This window comes from Nansenia antarctica, assembly GCF_963989245.1.
Source record: "Nansenia antarctica genome assembly, chromosome: 7".
In the NCBI taxonomy this organism is placed as follows: domain Eukaryota; kingdom Metazoa; phylum Chordata; class Actinopteri; order Argentiniformes; family Microstomatidae; genus Nansenia; species Nansenia antarctica.
In genome coordinates, this window is record NC_137677.1 from 30,134,516 (window position 1) to 30,158,874 (window position 24,359).

The 24,359-nt window shown below is 45.3% G+C and overlaps 1 protein-coding gene across 1 annotated transcript in view; it reads left to right on the forward strand.

Annotated features, from left to right (window-relative positions):
• The window catches only part of LOC308162509 (uncharacterized protein), a gene marked incomplete at both ends in the record, with an annotated part of 85,095 nt that overhangs the window by 35,473 nt on the left and 25,263 nt on the right, over nt 1-24,359 (forward strand). The window contains 2 exons of the mRNA XM_080536657.1: nt 8,748-8,827; nt 17,059-17,128. Coding sequence (XP_080392783.1) covers nt 8,748-8,827; nt 17,059-17,128 — 150 coding nt within the window. The remainder of the gene's footprint in view (nt 1-8,747; nt 8,828-17,058; nt 17,129-24,359) is intronic.

The following is a 24,359-nucleotide window of genomic DNA, read 5'->3' on the forward strand; positions in this document are numbered from 1 at the left end:
CTACATACCTAAATACCTCATAACCCTGCTACCTACCTACATACCTACATACCTCCTAACCCTGCTACCTACCTACATACCTACACACCTCCTAACCCTGCTACCTACCTACATACCTCCTAACCCTGCTACCTACCTACATACCTCCTAACCCTGCTACATACCTACATACCTCCTAACCCTGCTACATACCTACATACCTCCTAACCCTGCTACCTACCTACATACCTACACACCTCCTAACCCTGCTACCTACCTACATACCTACATACCTCCTAACCCTGCTACCTACCTACATACCTACATACCTCCTAACCCTGCTACCTACATACCTCCTAACCCTAACACTAACCCAGCTACCTACCTACATACCTCCTAACCCTGCTACATACCTACATACCTCCTAACCCTGCTACCTACCTACATACCTACATACCTCCTAACCCTGCTACCTACCTACATACCTCCTAACCCTGCTACCTACCTACATACCTACATACCTCCTAACCCTGCTACCTACCTACATACCTACATACCTCCTAACCCTGCTACCTACCTACATACATACCTACATTTGCAGGCCGGCATTGTAAATAAGAATTTTGTTCTTAATTGTCTCGCCTGCTAAAATAAATGAATAAAAAATAAATAAATGTTAAAATACCTCCTAACCCAGCTACATACCCACGTACCTCCTGACCCTGCTACCTACCTACATACCTAAATACCTCATAACCCTGCTACCTACCTACATACCTCCTAACCCTGCTACCTACCTACATACCTACACACCTCCTAACCCTGCTACCTACCTACATACCTCCTAACCCTGCTACCTACCTACATACCTACATACCTCCTAACCCTGCTACCTACCTACATACCTCCTAACCCTGCTACCTACCTACATACCTACATACCTCCTAACCCTGCTACATACCTACATACCTCCTAACCCTGCTACCTACCTACATACCTCCTAACCCTGCTACCTACCTACATACCTCCTAACCCTGCTACCTACCTACATACCTACATACCTCCTAACCCTGCTACCTACCTACATACCTACATACCTCCTAACCCTGCTACCTACCTACATACCTCCTAACCCTGCTACATACCTACATACCTCCTAACCCTGCTACATACCTACATACCTCCTAACCCTGCTACCTACCTACATACCTACACACCTCCTAACCCTGCTACCTACCTACATACCTACATACCTCCTAACCCTGCTACCTACCTACATACCTACATACCTCCTAACCCTGCTACCTACATACCTCCTAACCCTAACACTAACCCAGCTACCTACCTACATACCTCCTAACCCTGCTACATACCTACATACCTCCTAACCCTGCTACCTACCTACATACCTACATACCTCCTAACCCTGCTACCTACCTACATACCTCCTAACCCTGCTACCTACCTACATACCTACATACCTCCTAACCCTGCTACCTACCTACATACCTACATACCTCCTAACCCTGCTACCTACCTACATACATACCTACATTTGCAGGCCGGCATTGTAAATAAGAATTTTGTTCTTAATTGTCTCGCCTGCTAAAATAAATGAATAAAAAATAAATAAATGTTAAAATACCTCCTAACCCAGCTACATACCTACATACCTCCTGACCCTGCTACCTACCTACATACCTAAATACCTCATAACCCTGCTACCTACCTACATACCTCCTAACCCTGCTACCTACCTACATACCTACACACCTCCTAACCCTGCTACCTACCTACATACCTCCTAACCCTGCTACCTACCTACATACCTACACACCTCCTAACCCTGCTACCTACCTACATACCTCCTAACCCTGCTACCTACCTACATACCTACATACCTCCTAACCCTGCTACCTACCTACATACCTCCTAACCCTGCTACCTACCTACATACCTACATACCTCCTAACCCTGCTACATACCTACATACCTCCTAACCCTGCTACCTACCTACATACCTACACACCTCCTAACCCTGCTACCTACCTACATACCTCCTAACCCTGCTACCTACCTACATACCTACATACCTCCTAACCCTGCTACCTACCTACATACCTCCTAACCCTGCTACATACCTACATACCTCCTAACCCTGCTACCTACCTACCTACATACCTCCTAACCCTGCTACCTACCTACATACCTACATACCTCCTAACCCTGCTACCTACCTACATACCTCCTATCCCTGCTACCTACCTACATACCTCCTAACCCTGCTACCTACCTACATACCTACAAACCTCCTAACCCTGCTACCTACCTACATACCTCCTAACCCTGCTACCTACCTACATACCTACATACCTCCTAACCCTGCTACCTACCTACATACCTCCTAACCCTGCTACCTACCTACATACCTCCTAACCCTGCTACCTACCTACATACCTCCTAACCCTGCTACCTACCTACATACCTCCTAACCCTGCTACCTACCTACATACCTACATACCTCCTAACCCTGCTACCTACCTACATACCTCCTAACCCTGCTACATACCTACATACCTCCTAACCCTGCTACCTACCTACATACCTCCTAACCCTGCTACATACCTACATACCTCCTAACCCTGCTACCTACCTACATACCTACATACCTCCTAACCCAGCTACCTACCTACATACCTACATACCTCCTAACCCTGCTACCTACCTACATACCTCCTAACCCTGCTACCTACCTACATACCTACATACCTCCTAACCCTGCTACATACCTACATACCTCCTAACCCTGCTACATACCTACATACCTCCTATCCCTGCTACCTACCTACATACCTCCTAACCCTGCTACATACCTACATACCTCCTAACCCTGCTACCTACCTACATACATACCTACATTTGCAGGCTGGCATTGTAAATAATAATTTTGTTCTTAATTGTCTCGCCTGGTAAAATAAAGGTAAAACAAACAAAAACTCCTAACCCAGCTACCTACCTACATACCTCCTAACCCTGCTACATACCTCCTAACCTTGCTACCTACCTACATACCTACATACCTCCTAACCCTGCTACCTACCTACATACCTCCTAACCCTGCTACCTACCTACATACCTCCTAACCCTGCTACATACCTACATACCTCCTAACCCAGCTACCTACCTACATACCTACATACCTCCTAACCCTGCTACATACCTACATACCTCCTAACCCAGCTACCTACCTACATACCTACATACCTCCTAACCCTGCTACATACCTACATACCTACATACCTCCTAACCCTGCTACCTACCTACATACCTCCTAACTCTGCTACCTACCTACATACCTCCTGACCCAGCTACCTACCTACATACCTACATACCTCCTAACCCTGCTACCTACCTACATACCTACATACCTCCTAACCCTGCTACCTACCTACATACCTCCTAACCCTGCTACCTACCTACATACCTACATACCTCCTAACCCAGCTACCTACCTACATACCTACATACCTCCTAACCCTGCTACCTACCTACATACCTACATACCTACATACCTCCTAACCCAGCTACATACCTACAAACCTCCTAACCCTGCTACCTACCTACATACCTACATATACCTCCTAACCCTGCTACCTACCTACATACCTCCTAACCCTGCTACCTACCTACATATCTACATACCTCCTAACCCTGCTACCTACCTACATACCTCCTAACCCTGCTACCTACCTACATACCTACACACCTCCTCACCCTGCTACCTACCTACATACCTACATACCTCCTAACCCTGCTACCTACCTACATACCTCCTAACCCTGCTACCTACCTACATACCTCCTAACCCTGCTACATACCTACATACCTCCTAACCCTGCTACCTACCTACATACCTACATACCTCCTAACCCTGCTACCTACCTACATACCTCCTAACCCTGCTACCTACCTACATACCTACACACCTCCTCACCCAGCTACCTACCTACATACCTACATACCTCCTAACCCTGCTACCTACCTACATACATACCTACATTTGCAGGCCGGCATTGTAAATAAGAATTTTGTTCTTAATTGTCTCGCCTGGTAAAATAAATAAAATAAAAAAATAAAAATGTAAAAATACCTCCTAACCCAGCTACATACCTACATACCTCCTGACCCTGCTACCTACCTACATACCTAAATACCTAATAACCCTGCTACCTACCTACATACCTACATACCTCCTAACCCTGCTACCTACCTACACACCTCCTAACCCTGCTACCTACATACCTACATACCTCCTAACCCTGCTACCTACCTACATACCTACATACCTCCTAACCCTGCTACCTACCTACATACCTCCTAACCCTGCTACCTACCTACATACCTACATACCTCCTAACCCTGCTACATACCTACATACCTCCTAACCCTGCTACCTACCTACATACCTACACACCTCCTAACCCTGCTACCTACCTACATACCTCCTAACCCTGCTACCTACCTACATACCTACATACCTCCTAACCCTGCTACCTACATACCTCCTAACCCTGCTACCTACCTACATACCTACATACCTCCTAACTCTGCTACCTACATACCTCCTAACCCTAACACTAACCCAGCTACCTACCTACATACCTCCTAACCCTGCTACATACCTACATACCTCCTAACCCTGCTACCTACCTACATACCTACATACCTCCTAACCCTGCTACCTACCTACATACCTACATACCTCCTAACCCTGCTACCTACCTACATACCTACATACCTCCTAACCCAGCTACCTACCTACATACCTACATACCTCCTAACCCTGCTACCTACCTACATACCTACATACCTCCTAACCCAGCTACCTACCTACATACCTACATACCTCCTAACCCTGCTACATACCTACATACCTCCTAACCCTGCTACCTACCTACATACCTCCTAACCCTGCTACCTACCTACATACCTACATACCTCCTAACCCAGCTACCTACCTACATACCTCCTAACCCTGCTACCTACCTACATACCTCCTAACCCTGCTACCTACCTACATACCTCCTAACCCTGCTACATACCTACATACCTCCTAACCCAGCTACCTACCTACATACCTCCTAACCCTGCTACCTACCTACATACCTACATACCTCCTAACCCTGCTACCTACCTACATACCTCCTAACCCTGCTACATACCTACATACCTACACACCTCCTAACCCTGCTACCTACCTACATACCTACATACCTCCTAACCCTGCTACCTACCTACATACCTACACACCTCCTCACCCAGCTACCTACATACCTACATACCTCCTAACCCTGCTACATACCTACATACCTCCTAACCCTGCTACCTACCTACATACCTACATACCTCCTAACCCTGCTACCTACCTACATACCTCCTAACCCTGCTACCTACCTACATACCTACATACCTCCTAACCCTGCTACCTACCTACATACCTCCTAACCCTGCTACCTACCTACATACATACCTACATTTGCAGGCCGGCATTGTAAATAAGAATTTTGTTCTTAATTGTCTCGCCTGGTAAAATAAATAAAAAATAAATAAAATTTAAAAATACCTCCTAACCCAGCTACATACCTACATACCTCCTGACCCTGCTACCTACCTACATACCTAAATACCTCATAACCCTGCTACCTACCTACATACCTACATACCTCCTAACCCTGCTACCTACCTACATACCTACACACCTCCTAACCCTGCTACCTACCTACATACCTCCTAACCCTGCTACCTACCTACATACCTCCTAACCCTGCTACATACCTACATACCTCCTAACCCTGCTACATACCTACATACCTCCTAACCCTGCTACCTACCTACATACCTACACACCTCCTAACCCTGCTACCTACCTACATACCTACATACCTCCTAACCCTGCTACCTACCTACATACCTACATACCTCCTAACCCTGCTACCTACATACCTCCTAACCCTAACACTAACCCAGCTACCTACCTACATACCTCCTAACCCTGCTACATACCTACATACCTCCTAACCCTGCTACCTACCTACATACCTACATACCTCCTAACCCTGCTACCTACCTACATACCTCCTAACCCTGCTACCTACCTACATACCTACATACCTCCTAACCCTGCTACCTACCTACATACCTACATACCTCCTAACCCTGCTACCTACCTACATACATACCTACATTTGCAGGCCGGCATTGTAAATAAGAATTTTGTTCTTAATTGTCTCGCCTGCTAAAATAAATGAATAAAAAATAAATAAATGTTAAAATACCTCCTAACCCAGCTACATACCCACGTACCTCCTGACCCTGCTACCTACCTACATACCTAAATACCTCATAACCCTGCTACCTACCTACATACCTCCTAACCCTGCTACCTACCTACATACCTACACACCTCCTAACCCTGCTACCTACCTACATACCTCCTAACCCTGCTACCTACCTACATACCTACATACCTCCTAACCCTGCTACCTACCTACATACCTCCTAACCCTGCTACCTACCTACATACCTACATACCTCCTAACCCTGCTACATACCTACATACCTCCTAACCCTGCTACCTACCTACATACCTCCTAACCCTGCTACCTACCTACATACCTCCTAACCCTGCTACCTACCTACATACCTCCTAACCCTGCTACATACCTACATACCTCCTAACCCTGCTACCTACCTACATACCTCCTAACCCTGCTACCTACCTACATACCTACATACCTCCTAACCCAGCTACCTACCTACATACCTACATACCTCCTAACCCTGCTACCTACCTACATACCTACATACCTCCTAACCCAGCTACCTACCTACATACCTACATACCTCCTGACCCTGCTACCTACCTACATACCTACATACCTCCTAACCCTGCTACATACCTACATACCTCCTAACCCTGCTACCTACCTACCTACCTGTCTACCTGTCTGCCTACCTACCTATCTACCTGTCTACCTACCTACCTATCTACCTGTCTACCTACCTACCTGTCTACTAGGGCTGCACGATTAATCGATTTTAAATCGAAATCGCGATTTGAAATGATGCGATTAGCTAATCGCAAAGCCTGCGATTTGCCTGTGATTTTTTTTTTTTTTTTTTTTTTACCTTTATTTGACCAGGAAGTCACATTGAGATTAAAACCTCTTTTGGAAATTTGATCAGCACTCATGGAATGCCTCTTGTCCAATCAAATTACTTGGTCTCTTTATGACTTTGAACCCGGCGCTCTCAGAGCGAATTTACGAACGCAGGCATAGGTTGTGTCACGACAGTCAGTCCAATTATTATGAGACTTTGGGCTAACGTAACGGAGACAATTAGACACCACATGGCTTACTGGACGTATGATAAACGTTAGTATGTTATAATTGCGACAGGTAAGTGTACAATTTCACTATACTAACTGTACCAGCCAAGTGCATGTCGGTGCTTAAACTTAGCTTAGCTAACTTGTAGTCTTCGAGACGGTAGCTTAGCTTAGCTACTCGTGCTAACCCGGCGTTAAAGTACAGACACAGAGTTGACAGTCTCAGCAACCTGCGGGTTGGTGTTTATATAGTATAGCAGGCTTATGGATACATGGAAGTTAACTGTTCTGTTGTCAAACATGAATGTGTCCTGTATGCATAACCTCATACCATTCGTTCATACCAGACGGCTTTAAAGACGCAGAGGTTAGCCTAGCCTAGCCTTGGGCTGAAGTATGTCACAGATTCCTAAGTCAAGGTGACGTGTGTCTGTGCTCCATAGTCAGAGACCACCATTCTATCATTCATCAGTTCGACTGTTGACCGAGTCATCTAGATGTGGTCCTTTCAGTTATAGTCACAGTGTATCCCCAAATTATCATTTTAATAGCTGGATCATCTTAGAAAGTAGCCACCTGTCTAGATGAGATGAGGTTATCATATATACAATTCATATCTTTTAAGTTCTCATCCTTGCATTAGAATTAGAGCAGTTAATAGTTTGATGGTATCATGTGGTAATGCTCTCTGAAAATAGGTGATAGACAGATTCATCCAATCACCTGCCAAGTATTTTTTGAAAGTACCTGCCCTTTTCCAAACAGCTTCCAATGAAGCTTTCCTAGATGGTTGTGTGAAACAAACCACCTGAGTCAGGTTAGTAATGCTCCATCACATGTTTTAATCTGAAGCTTGATTTTAAAGCAACCCAACTTTAAAGCAACCCAATGTAAGTTTAGTTCTTTCACTCGTAGCTCGGGCTGTGGGGGTGCTAGAGGAGGGAGCCTCTAAGTCCCCTGAAGACGTACAAACAAACTGCACGTTGATACGACCTAGCCGGAGATATGGCCACACTTTACAAAAACTACTTTTTTTTTTTTTTTTTTTTTTGCTATTTAAAAAAATAATAATCGCAAATTAATCGCAATCGCGATATCTGTCCAAATAATCGCAATTCGATTTTTTCCCCAAATCGTGCAGCCCTACTGTCTACCTACCTACCTACCTGTCTACCTACCTACCTGTCTACCTACCTACCTGTCTATCTACCTACCTGTCTACCTACCTACCTCCATACCTCCTAACATTAACCCTTGCCTGCCTACATACCTCCTAACATTAACCCTTGCCTGCCTACATACCTCCTAACATTAACCCTTGCCTTCCTGCCTCCATACCTGTTGAATATGTTTGCTGATGCGCTTCTCCCTTTTGCAGAAGAAACTAAAGTTGGAGTCAGATGAGGATGAGGATGAGGATGAAGATGACGGTGACGAGGAGGATGAAGATGAGGAGGAGTAAGGCTCTTTAGTATGTAGTAGCTGGTGCTGGACCCTGGCGGCAGGGGAGGCTGGGGGAGGTAGAACACCAGGGGAGGCTGGGGGAGGTAGAACACCAGGGGAGGTTGGGGGAGGTAGAACACCTGGGGAGGCTGGGGGAGGTAGAACACCAGGGGAGGCTGGGGGAGGTAGAACATCAGGGGAGGCTGGGGGAGGTAGAACCAGGGTTCCCACGGGTCCTTGAAAGTTTGTGAATTAAAAAAAAAAAATCAAGGCCTTAAAAGGTTTTAAAAACAGACATGGGTCATTGAAAGTGCTAGAATTCCCCCCCCCCCCCCCCCTCTCTCTCTCTCAAGCGTAATTCTAGTACAGTGTTTCCTCCAGGATTTTACACATTAGTGAAAGTTTTCGCGCGTGCACGCGCATGAAACGTGCACTGGCGCTCAAAACAAAGACGTAATTTCACCAAAAACTAGAGGGTGGCAACATTTAAAAAAATAAATAGAGGTTAAGTCATTAAAGCCGAGCAGGTGATTTTATATAGAAGGTGATCAAATACCAAGATATCCTACAGCTGCAGCGGAACATGCGGAACGCGCATACAGCACTGAAAATAGGTTACCGTATAATATACATGTGACTGACAGATACGCCCAAGACACACACACACAGAAAAATCAACAGCTCATCGAATATGAAGTACACGAGAGATAATCAGCTCATCGAATATGAAGTACACAAGAGTAGAGTACACATGGAACCGGGAACGCGCATACAGCACTGAACAACATCCGTAGAATATAAACTTGTGACTGACAGTCACATACATACATACACACACACACACACACACACACACACACACACACACACAATGAAAGATCATCAGCTCATCAATACGAAGTAGGCCTACATGAGAGTACACGCACAAAACCGACTAACGTTACTCACTAACTGTTTACACAAGTAAAATCACAGTGTGACAAATTTGGTAAACAACCAACAGCAAGGTAATGCATCAGCTGAGTTAAAGAAAACTTTAATGACAGCGACATGAACCCTGTTTACCCGTACCTCCGCCGTTCTGTTCGTGATGATTTTAGAGGCAATAGATTCTTTTTGCACCGCGCATTTTGCCCTGTAATTAGACCATGCCTTAGACCACACCTTGTGTCTCTTATTGTCCAAATGTCCCCTGAATTTTAGCTGCATGTTTTTCCAGCATGTAAATCCGTTGTCAATAACAATTCGACTCCCCTTCTTTCCCCCTGCCAATACTGTGTCGTTTATGACATTTACCAACGTTTATGCTATGAATAGTTCGAAGCTAGCGTTAGGTGCGAGGCTGCTCGGTTAACCCATTAGCGGGAACATTATTTGTTTCACAAAATAGGCTGATTTAGTTGACCATGAACATCAGAGACATACATTACGAATGTTCATTAAAATTAGGGATGCACGATATGCATTTTTTCCAACCGATACCGATAACCGATGTTTACCCGCTTCTCGTCGCCGATAACCGATATGATAACCGATATGAGAACAGATATAATTTCACAGTTGATAACCTGTAGTTCATGCACACCTGAAGGTAAGAAAGGCTATGTAGTGAGCAAAGATTGATGATTTAATATTCCATAGTGATCTCACCAAATCTAACTTACATCACTATTGTTAAAACAACAAAGAGAACACTTCTGACTCTTCAAATGTTCATTTATTTAAAAAAAGGAAATACATTTCAACATTGTTGAAAATCACATCACACTCGCTAGTCAAGCCAAACTATTGCAATGCATGGATTGGGTGAGTAATCCCCACTGCTACCTAGTTAACTATAACACTACTTTACATTGTTACCTAGTTAACTATAACACTACTTTACATTGTTACCTAGTTAACTAGAACACTACTTTACATTGTTACCTAGTTAACTACAACACTACTTTACATTGTTACCTAGTTAACTATAACACTACTTTACATTGTTACCTAGTTAACTATAACACTATACATTGTTACCTAGTTAACTAGAACACGACTTTACATTGTTACCTAGTTAACTAGAACACTACTTTACATTGTTACCTAGTTAACTAGAGCACTACTTTACATTGTTAGCAGGCTCACAAAACAAGCTGTGTTAGTTGACTAGCGATGTGTCATTCATTTTCAACAACGCTTAGCTCGCGCTTTTATTTTGAAATCGCGAAAACGAAAACAGAAGTCAATGTCGGAATGAGCCTCTCCTTGTTGTTCAGAGAACAGATGCCAAACTACAGACATGTTTGCTGTAATAATATGATTTGGCAGTAGAAAGCCATCAGTCAATAGCTCGTCTCATTCACAGAACAGCATGGGTTGCCTGCACTGTTTGATTGCGTATTTTAGAGCAGACTACAGAGATGGTGAACATTAGCACTAGCTAACATTGGCTATCTATTTACCTTAGCTTACCAATTGACTGCATGGCTGTACGCAGGCGCAGCATCATCAGCGCGACAACCGTAACCGGAAATATTTCCGGCTTCATATTATCGGCTCTATATCGGCAAAAATGTAATAAAACCGATAAATATTTAATAACATTAATTTCCCAATATCGGGCTGATAATTATCTGCGCCGATAATATCGTGCATCCCTAATTAAAATACTTAGCACTGGTATATGAACCAGAGAACAGCAGTAAATGCAATAACCCACAGTTGCCGCTGATGATGTTGCATTTTCGATTAGGATACGGGATTAAAGGCACCGGCGATGGGCGAAGAGAGAGAGGAGAGGGATTTCCTGAAATCCAAATGTTCCGCGAAATTCGGACCAATCACAAAACTGTTTTGCAAGCGCGTCACCTCGCGCCGCGCGCCTGTTGAGAGCGATTCAGTCTCGATTGCAGTGCGAACACAAACGACGAGGTTAATTGCAACATTGTAACATATTGTAATTTACTACACCCTAAATCGTAACGAAATGTAGGTCTAGAAGCGGCCTAAATCTAGCTTCAATCTGCTTTTTTTCTGTTCTCCGGTCATAATAACTGAATCAATTAGTGGCGGAGAAAATTCATTCGTCGCGGCCCACCACGAATTAATGCATATAGAGGAAACACTGTAGTAGTTAAGTCACATTGCTTAACTTAACACACATATTTTACAATATATTGTTTTGCTGTGATGTGGTAGAGAAGGCAAGAGACCATCTAGTGTTCTACACATTCAAGCCTCTCTTTTTAATTGTTGTCTGTGAGCAGATAGTGCCCCTTATATAAATTCTCATCTAGATCTGTCTCAAACTATGCCGTGTTGGGTCGTTGAATTTGAGGGAATTGAGTCTTGAAAGTCCTTGAAAAGTGCTTGAATTTGATGTTACAGAAGGTGTGGGAACCCTGTAGAACGCCAGGGGAGGCTGGGGGAGGTAGAACGCCAGGGGAGGCTGGGGGAGGTAGAACACCAGGGGAGGCTGGGGGCGGTAGAACACCAGGGGAGGCTGGGGGAGGTAGAACACCAGGGGAGGCTGGGGGAGGTAGAACACCAGGGGAGGCTGGGGGAGGTAGAACACCAGGGGAGGCTGGGGGAGGTAGAACACCAGGGGAGGCTGGGGGAGGTAGAACACCAGGGGAGGCTGGGGGAGGTAGAACACCAGGGGAGGCTGGGGGAGGTAGAACATCAGGGGAGGCTGGGGGAGGTAGAACACCAGGGGAGGCTGGGGGAGGTAGAACACCAGGGGAGGCTGGGGGAGGTAGAACACCAGGGGAGGCTGGGGGAGGTAGAACCAGGGTTCCCACGGGTCCTTGAAAGTTTGTGAATTAAAAAAAAAAAATCAAGGCCTTAAAAGGTTTTAAAAACAGACATGGGTCATTGAAAGTGCTAGAATTCCCCCCCCCCCCCCCCCCCCTCTCTCTCTCTCTCTCTCAAGCGTAATTCTAGTACAGTGTTTCCTCCAGGATTTTACACATTCGGAGGACGGGCTCACAGGTGTCATTCCTCATTGCGTTCCGTGCATTACAATGAGCCTGTCCTCCGATTTCTACCTCCACCAGCCTCCCCTACATGGCAGGATAGTCCTCTGAAGCAGGTTTATTCATACCTGGAGGGTTGTGACACTGTTAAACGTAACTGCTGCTTAGGGTCTAACCCAGGGTTAATGTGACTGCTGTTTAGGGTCTAACCCAGGGTTAATGTGACTGCTGTTTAGGGTGTAACCCAGGGTTAATGTGACTGCTGTTTAGGGTCTAACCCAGGGTTAATGTGACTGCTGTTTAGCGTCTAACCCAGGGTTAATGTGACTGCTGTTTAGGGTCTAACCCAGGATTAATGTGACTGCTGTTTACGGTCTAACCCAGGGTTAATGTGTCTGCTGTTTACGGTCTAACCCAGGGTTAATGTGACTGCTGTTTAGGGTCTAACCCAGGGTTAATGTGACTGCTGTTTAGGGTCTAACCCAGGGTTAATGTAACCGCAGGGTTAATCACATCGTAGGGCTGTGAGGGAGCTGTCAATTTCAAATGATGAATGTAGTCGCTGCTATACCTTTTATATAAACTCCTCAAAAAAAGTTCGGAAACGTTATTATGTTTGATTATTCCTCCCCTTTAGTAATACCAATTGGTATTGTATTTTATATGGTTGGAAAGCCTGATTAGTCACCTTTACAACGAGGTACATGTAAGGATCATGCATTCATGGAATGAGCAACACAGCTAAACGTGTGGGTAGCGGCCCAAAAATATTCACTCTCGTTTTGAGTTGCTTGGTGGATTGGATGATTGCACTCTCCAACAGTAATAAGGAAAAAAAACACATGTTGGCCATTTTTACACTTCATTAATTTGACACTGTCAGGGACCTCAGTAGCGTGTGGAAGTTCCATACGCAGTCACAACAGCTTGGCTCCTCCTCCTCATGCTGGTCACCAGCTTGGTCACACACTGCTGTGGGCACCCCATTCCTCAACTAGGATTTGCCGCAAGTCAGCCAACATGGTTGCGTTGGTCACTCTGGCACCTACAGCACGCCCAAGCTGATCCCACAAGTGTTCAATTGGGTTGATATGAGGTCTGGACTCACGGCAGGCCATTCAATCCTCTCCACTCCCACATTCTGGAGGTGCTCTGAGATGATCCTGGCTCTGTGGGGGCGAGCGTTGTCATCATGGAGGATGGAGTTAGGTCCCAGACTCTGGAGATATGGGATCGCCACTGGCCCCAGAATATCATTCCTGTCAATTAGGTGCCATTCAGGTGCCAGTGCACATACACCTGCCAGCACAGCAAACGAGAGTGAATACCAACAGAAGAATATTGCAGGGGATTTTGGCACATATTTTTGGGCCGCTACCCACATGTTTAGCTGTGTTGCTCCTTCCACGAATGCATGATCCTTACAAGCTGTACCTCGTTGTAAAGGTGACTAATCAGGCTTTCCAACCATATAAAACACAATACACTGGTATTATTAAAGGGGAGGAAGAATCGACTGAAATAACGTTTCCAAACTCTTTTTGAGGAGTTTATATATATATAGTTGCTGCTATACTGTTTATATATATATATATATATATAAGGGCTGCACGATTAATCGATTTTAAATCGAAATCGCGATTTGAAATGATGCGATTAGCTAATCGCAAAGCCTGCGATTTGCCTGCGATTTGGGATACGTCATACAGCGCGTCGGATTCAACGTCAATGAACGTCAACGTCAATGAACGCACACGCACAACAACAACATCGCATGTGAAACGCCCACGTTTCGGTAGCTAGCAACATTCATGGTGAATAAATGGCTTCAGCAGAACCAGAAGCAACGTTGGACGATTTAGTCCCGAAGAAAAGCAGCACTTCTGTTGTAAGTATTTCGGGTTTAGGACGACTGATGTGCAACAAAAACAGGTGTTGTGCACGGCCTGTCGTGGAACAGTCACTACATCCAGAGGCAACACCGCAAACCTGTATCAGCACTTGAAAAAGTACCACGGGCAGCTCTATGACGAGTGTGCGGTCAGAAAAGGAGAGTTGAGTGAAAGTCCCGTAGCCCGGTCTAACGTTAAGCAAACTAGTGTTTCAGAGTCGTTTGCGGCTGTTACACCGTATGAAAAGGGCTCACGAAGGCACCGTGAAATAACCAATTCCATCAAGCATTACCTCGCTAAAGACATGGTGTTTATTAACACTGTGAGCAACGAAGGGTTTAAAAAACTAATCCAAACGCTGGATAAAAGTACTAACAACCGATCTGCGGTCGAGCCGTGCACTTCATACATTACGACGAGTTGAAGAGTTGCCAGCAAACGGTATACTTTTCCTGCTTTATCTATTTATCTATCTATCTATACAGAAAGGACCTATTATTTTTTACTGGACATTTTTATTATCACTTTATTTAACTTGATTGCAGTATGTGCAATATTTAGATGCTGCTCCTGAGCCATAATTGAATAACCTTGTTTGTAGAAAGATCCTATTTTATTTTGATATTGGAATTGTTAAAAAAATATACACTTGTTGAGAGAAACAAAATGGTGTTGCTGTTTAAAAAACCCATAAATAAATATGTTGTCCCAATTCATATCTTTTAAGTTCTCATCCTTGCATTAGAATTAGAGCAGTTAATAGTTTGATGGTATCATGTGGTAATGCTCTCTGAAAATAGGTGATAGACAGATTCATCCAATCACCTGCCAAGTATTTTTTGAAAGTACCTGCCCTTTTCCAAACAGCTTCCAATGAAGCTTTCCTAGATGGTTGTGTGAAACAAACCACCTGAGTCAGGTTAGTAATGCTCCATCACATGTTTTAATCTGAAGCTTGATTTTAAAGCAACCCAACTTTAAAGCAGCCCAATGTAAGTTTAGTTCTTTCACTCATAGCTCGGGCTGTGGGGGTGCTAGAGGAGGGAGCCTCTAAGTCCCCTGAAGACGTACAAACAAACTGCACGTTGATACGTTGGTTTTTTTGTGCTATTTTAAAAAAAAAAACGCAAATTAAATCGCAATCGCAATATCTGTCCAAATAATCGCAATTCGATTTTCCCCCAAAATCGTGCAGCCCTAATATATATATATATATATATATATATATATATATATATATATATATATATATATATACTGTATATGTGGCTGTGGCTCAGGAGGTAGAGGTAGAGGTAGAGGCTGTGTCTCAGGAGGTAGATGCTGGTGGAGGTAGAGGCTGTGGGTCAAGAGGTAGAGGCTGGTGGAGATAGAGGCTGTGGCTCAGGAGGTAGAGGCTGGTGGAGGTAGAGGCTGTGTCTCAGGAGGTAGAGGCTGGTGGAGGTAGAGGCTGTGGCTCAGGAGGTAGAGGCTGGTGGAGGTAGAGGCTGTGGCTCAGGAGGTAGAGGCTGGTGGAGGTAGAGGCTGTGTCTCAGGAGGTAGAGGCTGGTGGAGGTAGAGGCTGTGTCTCAGGAGGTAGAGGCTGTGTCTCAGGAGGTAGAGGCTAGGTGGAGGTAGAGGCTGTGGCTCAGGAGGTAGAGGCTGGTGGAGGTAGAGGCTGTGTCTCAGGAGGTAGAGGCTGGTGGAGGTAGAGGCTGTGTCTCAGGAGGTAGAGGCTGGTGGAGGTAGAGGCTGGTAGAGGTAGAGGCTGGTGGAGGTAGAGGCTGTGTCTCAGGAGGTAGAGGCTGTGTCTCAGGAGGTAGAGGCTATGTCTCAGGAGGTAGAGGCTGTGTCTCAGGAGGTAGAGGCTGGTGGAGGTAGAGGCTGTGTCTCAGGAGGTAGAGGCTGGTGGAGGTAGAGGCTGTGTCTCAGGAGGTAGAGGCTGTGTCTCAGGAGGTAGAGGCTGTGTCTCAGGAGTTAGAGGCTAGGTGGAGGTAGAGGCTGGGCTCAGGAGGTAGAGGCTGGTGGAGGTAGAGGCTGTGTCTGAGGAGGTAGAGGCTGTGTCTGAGGAGGTAGAGGCTGTGGCTCAGGAGGTAGAGGCTGTGGCTCAGGAGGTAGTGATTGCAAGGTCAGCAGATCTGCGGTTTGAACCCCGGCTGGCCACATGTTGAGGTGTCCTTGGGCAAGACACTTAACCCCAAATTGCTCCGAGTGAGCGGGCCGGCGCCTTGCATGGTAGCTTGCCGCGTGAATGTGTGTGTGAATGGGTGAATGAGAGACCGTTGTACAGCCCATTTATAATTTACCTTGTCAAGAAACAGACACCGTTGCTATTAACAGACTATGACAACAACATGAATGTGTCTTAAAAGCTCTACATACCCTGACACTCATTTCTTTGGTTTATTCTCTGTAGCGATGATGACGATGAAGACGACAGTGATGAAGATGTGAAGAAGAGTGCTGCACCCAAACCTGTCAAGAAAGTAAGTTATTCATTATTCTGAGACGTCAACCTTATTGTCTACCCCAGTGGCTGCAGTTCCACACATGGCCACTAGGTGTCAGGCTAGACCAGGGATGCAAGGTGAAGTTCTGTGTGTGTGTGTGTGTGTGTGTGTGTGTGTGTGTGTGTGTGTGTGTGTGTGTGTGTGTGTGTCTCACATTGTCGAGGATACAATGCCAGCCCTAATCATTTCATTGTATTACATACGGCTGTACTCCATGTTTATGATCAATAACCATGCTAGCTCCTCTCTATAACCATGCTAGCCTCTCTCTATAACCATGCTAGCCTCTCTCTATAACCATGCTAGCCTCTCTCTATAACCATGCTAGCTCCTCTCTATAACCATGCTAGCCTCTCTCTATAACCATGCTAGCCTCTCTCTATAACCATGCTAGCCTCTCTCTATAACCATGCTAGCCTCTCTCTATAACCATGCTAGCCTCTCTCTATAACCATGCTAGCTCCTCTCTATAACCATGCTAGCCTCTCTCTATAACCATGCTAGCCTCTCTCTATAACCATGCTAGCTCCTCTCTATAACCATGCTAGCCTCTCTCTATAACCATGCTAGCTCCTCTCTCTATAACCATGCTAGCCTCTCTCTATAACCATGCTAGCCTCTCTCTATAACCATGCTAGCCTCTCTCTATAACCATGCTAGCCTCTCTCTATAACCATGCTAGCCTCTCTCTATAACCATGCTAGCCTCTCTCTATAACCATGCTAGCTCCTCTCTATAACCATGCTAGCCTCTCTCTATAACCATGCTAGCCTCTCTCTATAACCATGCTAGCTCCTCTCTATAACCATGCTAGCTCCTCTCTATAACCATGCTAGCTCCTCTCTATAACCATGCTAGCCTCTCTCTATAACCATGCTAGCCTCTCTCTATAACCATGCTAGCTCCTCTCTATAACCATGCTAGCTCCTCTCTCTATAACCATGCTAGCCTCTCTCTATAACCATGCTAGCTCCTCTCTATAACCATGCTAGCTCCTCTCTATAACCATGCTAGCCTCTCTCTATAACCATGCTAGCTCCTCTCTATAACCATGCTAGCTCCTCTCTCTATAACCATGCTAGCTCCTCTCTATAACCATGCTAGCCTCTCTATAACCATGCTAGCCTCTCTCTATAACCATGCTAGCCTCTCTATAACCATGCTAGCCTCTCTCTATAACCATGCTAGCCTCTCTCTATAACCATGCTAGCCTCTCTCTATAACCATGCTAGCCTCTCTCTATAACCATGCTAGCTCCTCTCTCTATAACCATGCTAGCTCCTCTCTCTATAACCATGCTAGCCTCTCTCTATAACCATGCTAGCTCCTCTCTATAACCATGCTAGCTCCTCTCTATAACCATGCTAGCCTCTCTCTATAACCATGCTAGCCTCTCTCTATAACCATGCTAGCTCCTCTCTATAACCATGCTAGCCTCTCTCTATAACCATGCTAGCTCCTCTCTATAACCATGCTAGCTCCTCTCTATAACCATGCTAGCTCCTCTCTATAACCATGCTAGCTCCTCTCTATAACCATGCTAGCTCCTCTCTCTATAACCATGCTAGCCTCTCTCTATAACCATGCTAGCTCCTCTCTATAACCATGCTAGCTCCTCTCTATAACCATGCTAGCTCCTCTCTATAACCATGCTAGCTCCTCTCTATAACCATGCTAGCCTCTCTCTATAACCATGCTAGCCTCTCTCTATAACCATGCTAGCTCCTCTCTCTATAACCATGCTAGCTCCTCTCTATAACCATGCTAGCCTCTCTCTATAACCATGCTAGCCTCTCTCTATAACCATGCTAGCTCCTCTCTATAACCATGCTAGCCTCTCTCTATAACCATGCTAGCCTCTCTCTATAACCATGCTAGCCTCTCTCTATAACCATGCTAGCCTCTCTCTATAACCATGCTAGCCTCTCTCTATAACCATGCTAGCCTCTCTCTATAACCATGCTAGCCTCTCTCTATAACCATGCTAGCTCCTCTCTATAACCATGCTAGCCTCTCTCTATAACCATGCTAGCTCCTCTCTATAACCATGCTAGCCTCTCTCTATAACCATGCTAGCCTCTCTCTATAACCATGCTAGCTCCTCTCTCTATAACCATGCTAGCCTCTCTCTATAACCATGCTAGCCTCTCTCTATAACCATGCTAGCTCCTCTCTCTATAACCATGCTAGCTCCTCTCTATAACCATGCTAGCCTCTCTCTATAACCATGCTAGCCTCTCTCTATAACCATGCTAGCTCCTCTCTATAACCATGCTAGCTCCTCTCTATAACCATGCTAGCCTCTCTCTATAACCATGCTAGCCTCTCTCTATAACCATGCTAGCTCCTCTCTATAACCATGCTAGCTCCTCTCTATAACCATGCTAGCCTCTCTCTATAACCATGCTAGCCTCTCTCTATAACCATGCTAGCTCCTCTCTATAACCATGCTAGCTCCTCTCTATAACCATGCTAGCCTCTCTCTATAACCATGCTAGCCTCTCTCTATAACCATGCTAGCCTCTCTCTATAACCATGCTAGCCTCTCTCTATAACCATGCTAGCCTCTCTCTATAACCATGCTAGCCTCTCTCTATAACCATGCTAGCCTCTCTCTATAACCATGCTAGCCTCTCTCTATAACCATGCTAGCTCCTCTCTATAACCATGCTAGCCTCTCTCTATAACCATGCTAGCTCCTCTCTATAACCATGCTAGCCTCTCTCTATAACCATGCTAGCCTCTCTCTATAACCATGCTAGCCTCTCTCTATAACCATGCTAGCCTCTCTCTATAACCATGCTAGCCTCTCTCTATAACCATGCTAGCCTCTCTCTATAACCATGCTAGCTCCTCTCTATAACCATGCTAGCCTCTCTCTATAACCATGCTAGCTCCTCTCTATAACCATGCTAGCTCCTCTCTATAACCATGCTAGCTCCTCTCTATAACCATGCTAGCTCCTCTCTATAACCATGCTAGCCTCTCTCTATAACCATGCTAGCCTCTCTCTATAACCATGCTAGCTCCTCTCTATAACCATGCTAGCCTCTCTCTATAACCATGCTAGCCTCTCTCTATAACCATGCTAGCTCCTCTCTATAACCATGCTAGCTCCTCTCTATAACCATGCTAGCTCCTCTCTATAACCATGCTAGCCTCTCTCTATAACCATGCTAGCTCCTCTCTATAACCATGCTAGCCTCTCTCTATAACCATGCTAGCTCCTCTCTATAACCATGCTAGCCTCTCTATAACCATGCTAGCCTCTCTCTATAACCATGCTAGCCTCTCTATAACCATGCTAGCCTCTCTCTATAACCATGCTAGCCTCTCTCTATAACCATGCTAGCCTCTCTCTATAACCATGCTAGCCTCTCTCTATAACCATGCTAGCCTCTCTCTATAACCATGCTAGCCTCTCTCTATAACCATGCTAGCCTCTCTCTATAACCATGCTAGCCTCTCTCTATAACCATGCTAGCCTCTCTCTATAACCATGCTAGCCTCTCTCTATAACCATGCTAGCTCCTCTCTATAACCATGCTAGCCTCTCTCTATAACCATGCTAGCTCCTCTCTATAACCATGCTAGCCTCTCTATAACCATGCTAGCCTCTCTCTATAACCATGCTAGCCTCTCTATAACCATGCTAGCCTCTCTCTATAACCATGCTAGCCTCTCTCTATAACCATGCTAGCCTCTCTCTATAACCATGCTAGCCTCTCTCTATAACCATGCTAGCCTCTCTCTATAACCATGCTAGCCTCTCTCTATAACCATGCTAGCCTCTCTCTATAACCATGCTAGCCTCTCTCTATAACCATGCTAGCCTCTCTCTATAACCATGCTAGCCTCTCTCTATAACCATGCTAGCCTCTCTCTATAACCATGCTAGCTCCTCTCTCTATAACCATGCTAGCTCCTCTCTATAACCATGCTAGCCTCTCTCTATAACCATGCTAGCCTCTCTCTATAACCATGCTAGCTCCTCTCTATAACCATGCTAGCTCCTCTCTATAACCATGCTAGCTCCTCTCTCTATAACCATGCTAGCTCCTCTCTATAACCATGCTAGCCTCTCTCTATAACCATGCTAGCTCCTCTCTATAACCATGCTAGCTCCTCTCTATAACCATGCTAGCCTCTCTCTATAACCATGCTAGCCTCTCTCTATAACCATGCTAGCCTCTCTCTATAACCATGCTAGCTCCTCTCTATAACCATGCTAGCCTCTCTCTATAACCATGCTAGCTCCTCTCTATAACCATGCTAGCTCCTCTCTATAACCATGCTAGCTCCTCTCTATAACCATGCTAGCTCCTCTCTCTATAACCATGCTAGCCTCTCTCTATAACCATGCTAGCTCCTCTCTATAACCATGCTAGCTCCTCTCTATAACCATGCTAGCTCCTCTCTATAACCATGCTAGCCTCTCTCTATAACCATGCTAGCCTCTCTCTATAACCATGCTAGCTCCTCTCTCTATAACCATGCTAGCTCCTCTCTATAACCATGCTAGCCTCTCTCTATAACCATGCTAGCTCCTCTCTATAACCATGCTAGCTCCTCTCTATAACCATGCTAGCCTCTCTCTATAACCATGCTAGCTCCTCTCTATAACCATGCTAGCCTCTCTCTATAACCATGCTAGCCTCTCTCTATAACCATGCTAGCCTCTCTCTATAACCATGCTAGCCTCTCTCTATAACCATGCTAGCCTCTCTCTATAACCATGCTAGCTCCTCTCTCTATAACCATGCTAGCCTCTCTCTATAACCATGCTAGCCTCTCTCTATAACCATGCTAGCTCCTCTCTATAACCATGCTAGCCTCTCTCTATAACCATGCTAGCTCCTCTCTCTATAACCATGCTAGCCTCTCTCTATGACCATGCTAGCCTCTCTATAACCATGCTAGCCTCTCTCTATAACCATGCTAGCTCCTCTCTATAACCATGCTAGCTCCTCTCTATAACCATGCTAGCCTCTCTCTATAACCATGCTAGCTCCTCTCTATAACCATGCTAGCTCCTCTCTATAACCATGCTAGCCTCTCTCTATAACCATGCTAGCCTCTCTCTATAACCATGCTAGCCTCTCTCTATAACCATGCTAGCCTCTCTCTATAACCATGCTAGCTCCTCTCTATAACCATGCTAGCTCCTCTCTATAACCATGCTAGCCTCTCTCTATAACCATGCTAGCTCCTCTCTATAACCATGCTAGCCTCTCTCTATAACCATGCTAGCCTCTCTCTATAACCATGCTAGCTCCTCTCTCTATAACCATGCTAGCCTCTCTCTATAACCATGCTAGCCTCTCTCTATAACCATGCTAGCTCCTCTCTCTATAACCATGCTAGCCTCTCTCTATAACCATGCTAGCCTCTCTCTATAACCATGCTAGCCTCTCTCTATAACCATGCTAGCCTCTCTCTATAACCATGCTAGCTCCTCTCTCTATAACCATGCTAGCCTCTCTCTATAACCATGCTAGCTCCTCTCTATAACCATGCTAGCCTCTCTCTATAACCATGCTAGCCTCTCTCTATAACCATGCTAGCTCCTCTCTATAACCATGCTAGCCTCTCTCTATAACCATGCTAGCTCCTCTCTCTATAACCATGCTAGCCTCTCTCTATAACCATGCTAGCTCCTCTCTCTATAACCATGCTAGCTCCTCTCTATAACCATGCTAGCTCCTCTCTCTATAACCATGCTAGCTCCTCTCTATAACCATGCTAGCCTCTCTCTATAACCATGCTAGCTCCTCTCTATAACCATGCTAGCCTCTCTCTATAACCATGCTAGCCTCTCTCTATAACCATGCTAGCCTCTCTCTATAACCATGCTAGCTCCTCTCTATAACCATGCTAGCTCCTCTCTATAACCATGCTAGCCTCTCTCTATAACCATGCTAGCCTCTCTCTATAACCATGCTAGCCTCTCTCTATAACCATGCTAGCCTCTCTCTATAACCATGCTAGCCTCTCTCTATAACCATGCTAGCCTCTCTCTATAACCATGCTAGCCTCTCTCTATAACCATGCTAGCCTCTCTCTATAACCATGCTAGCCTCTCTCTATAACCATGCTAGCCTCTCTCTATAACCATGCTAGCCTCTCTCTATAACCATGCTAGCCTCTCTCTATAACCATGCTAGCTCCTCTCTATAACCATGCTAGCTCCTCTCTATAACCATGCTAGCCTCTCTCTATAACCATGCTAGCTCCTCTCTATAACCATGCTAGCTCCTCTCTATAACCATGCTAGCTCCTCTCTATAACCATGCTAGCCTCTCTCTATAACCATGCTAGCTCCTCTCTATAACCATGCTAGCTCCTCTCTATAACCATGCTAGCCTCTCTCTATGACCATGCTAGCTCCTCTCTATAACCATGCTAGCCTCTCTCTATAACCATGCTAGCTCCTCTCTCTATAACCATGCTAGCTCCTCTCTATAACCATGCTAGCCTCTCTCTATGACCATGCTAGCCTCTCTCTATAACCATGCTAGCCTCTCTCAATAACCATGCTAGCCTCTCTCTATAACCATGCTAGCTCCTCTCTATAACCATGCTAGCCTCTCTCTATGACCATGCTAGCCTCTCTCTATAACCATGCTAGCCTCTCTCAATAACCATGCTAGCCTCTCTCTATAACCATGCTAGCTCCTCTCTCAATAACCATGCTAGCCTCTCTCTATAACCATGCTAGCTCCTCTCTATAACCATGCTAGCTCCTCTCTCTATAACCATGCTAGCTCCTCTCTCTATAACCATGCTAGCCTCTCTCTATAACCATGCTAGCCTCTCTCTATAACCATGCTAGCCTCTCTCTATAACCATGCTAGCCTCTCTCTATAACCATGCTAGCCTCTCTCTATAACCATGCTAGCCTCTCTCTATAACCATGCTAGCCTCTCTCTATAACCATGCTAGCTCCTCTCTATAACCATGCTAGCCTCTCTCTATAACCATGCTAGCCTCTCTCTATAACCATGCTAGCCTCTCTCTATAACCATGCTAGCCTCTCTCTATAACCATGCTAGCTCCTCTCTATAACCATGCTAGCCTCTCTCTATAACCATGCTAGCCTCTCTCTATAACCATGCTAGCCTCTCTCTATAACCATGCTAGCCTCTCTCAATAACCATGCTAGCCTCTCTCTATAACCATGCTAGCTCCTCTCTCAATAACCATGCTA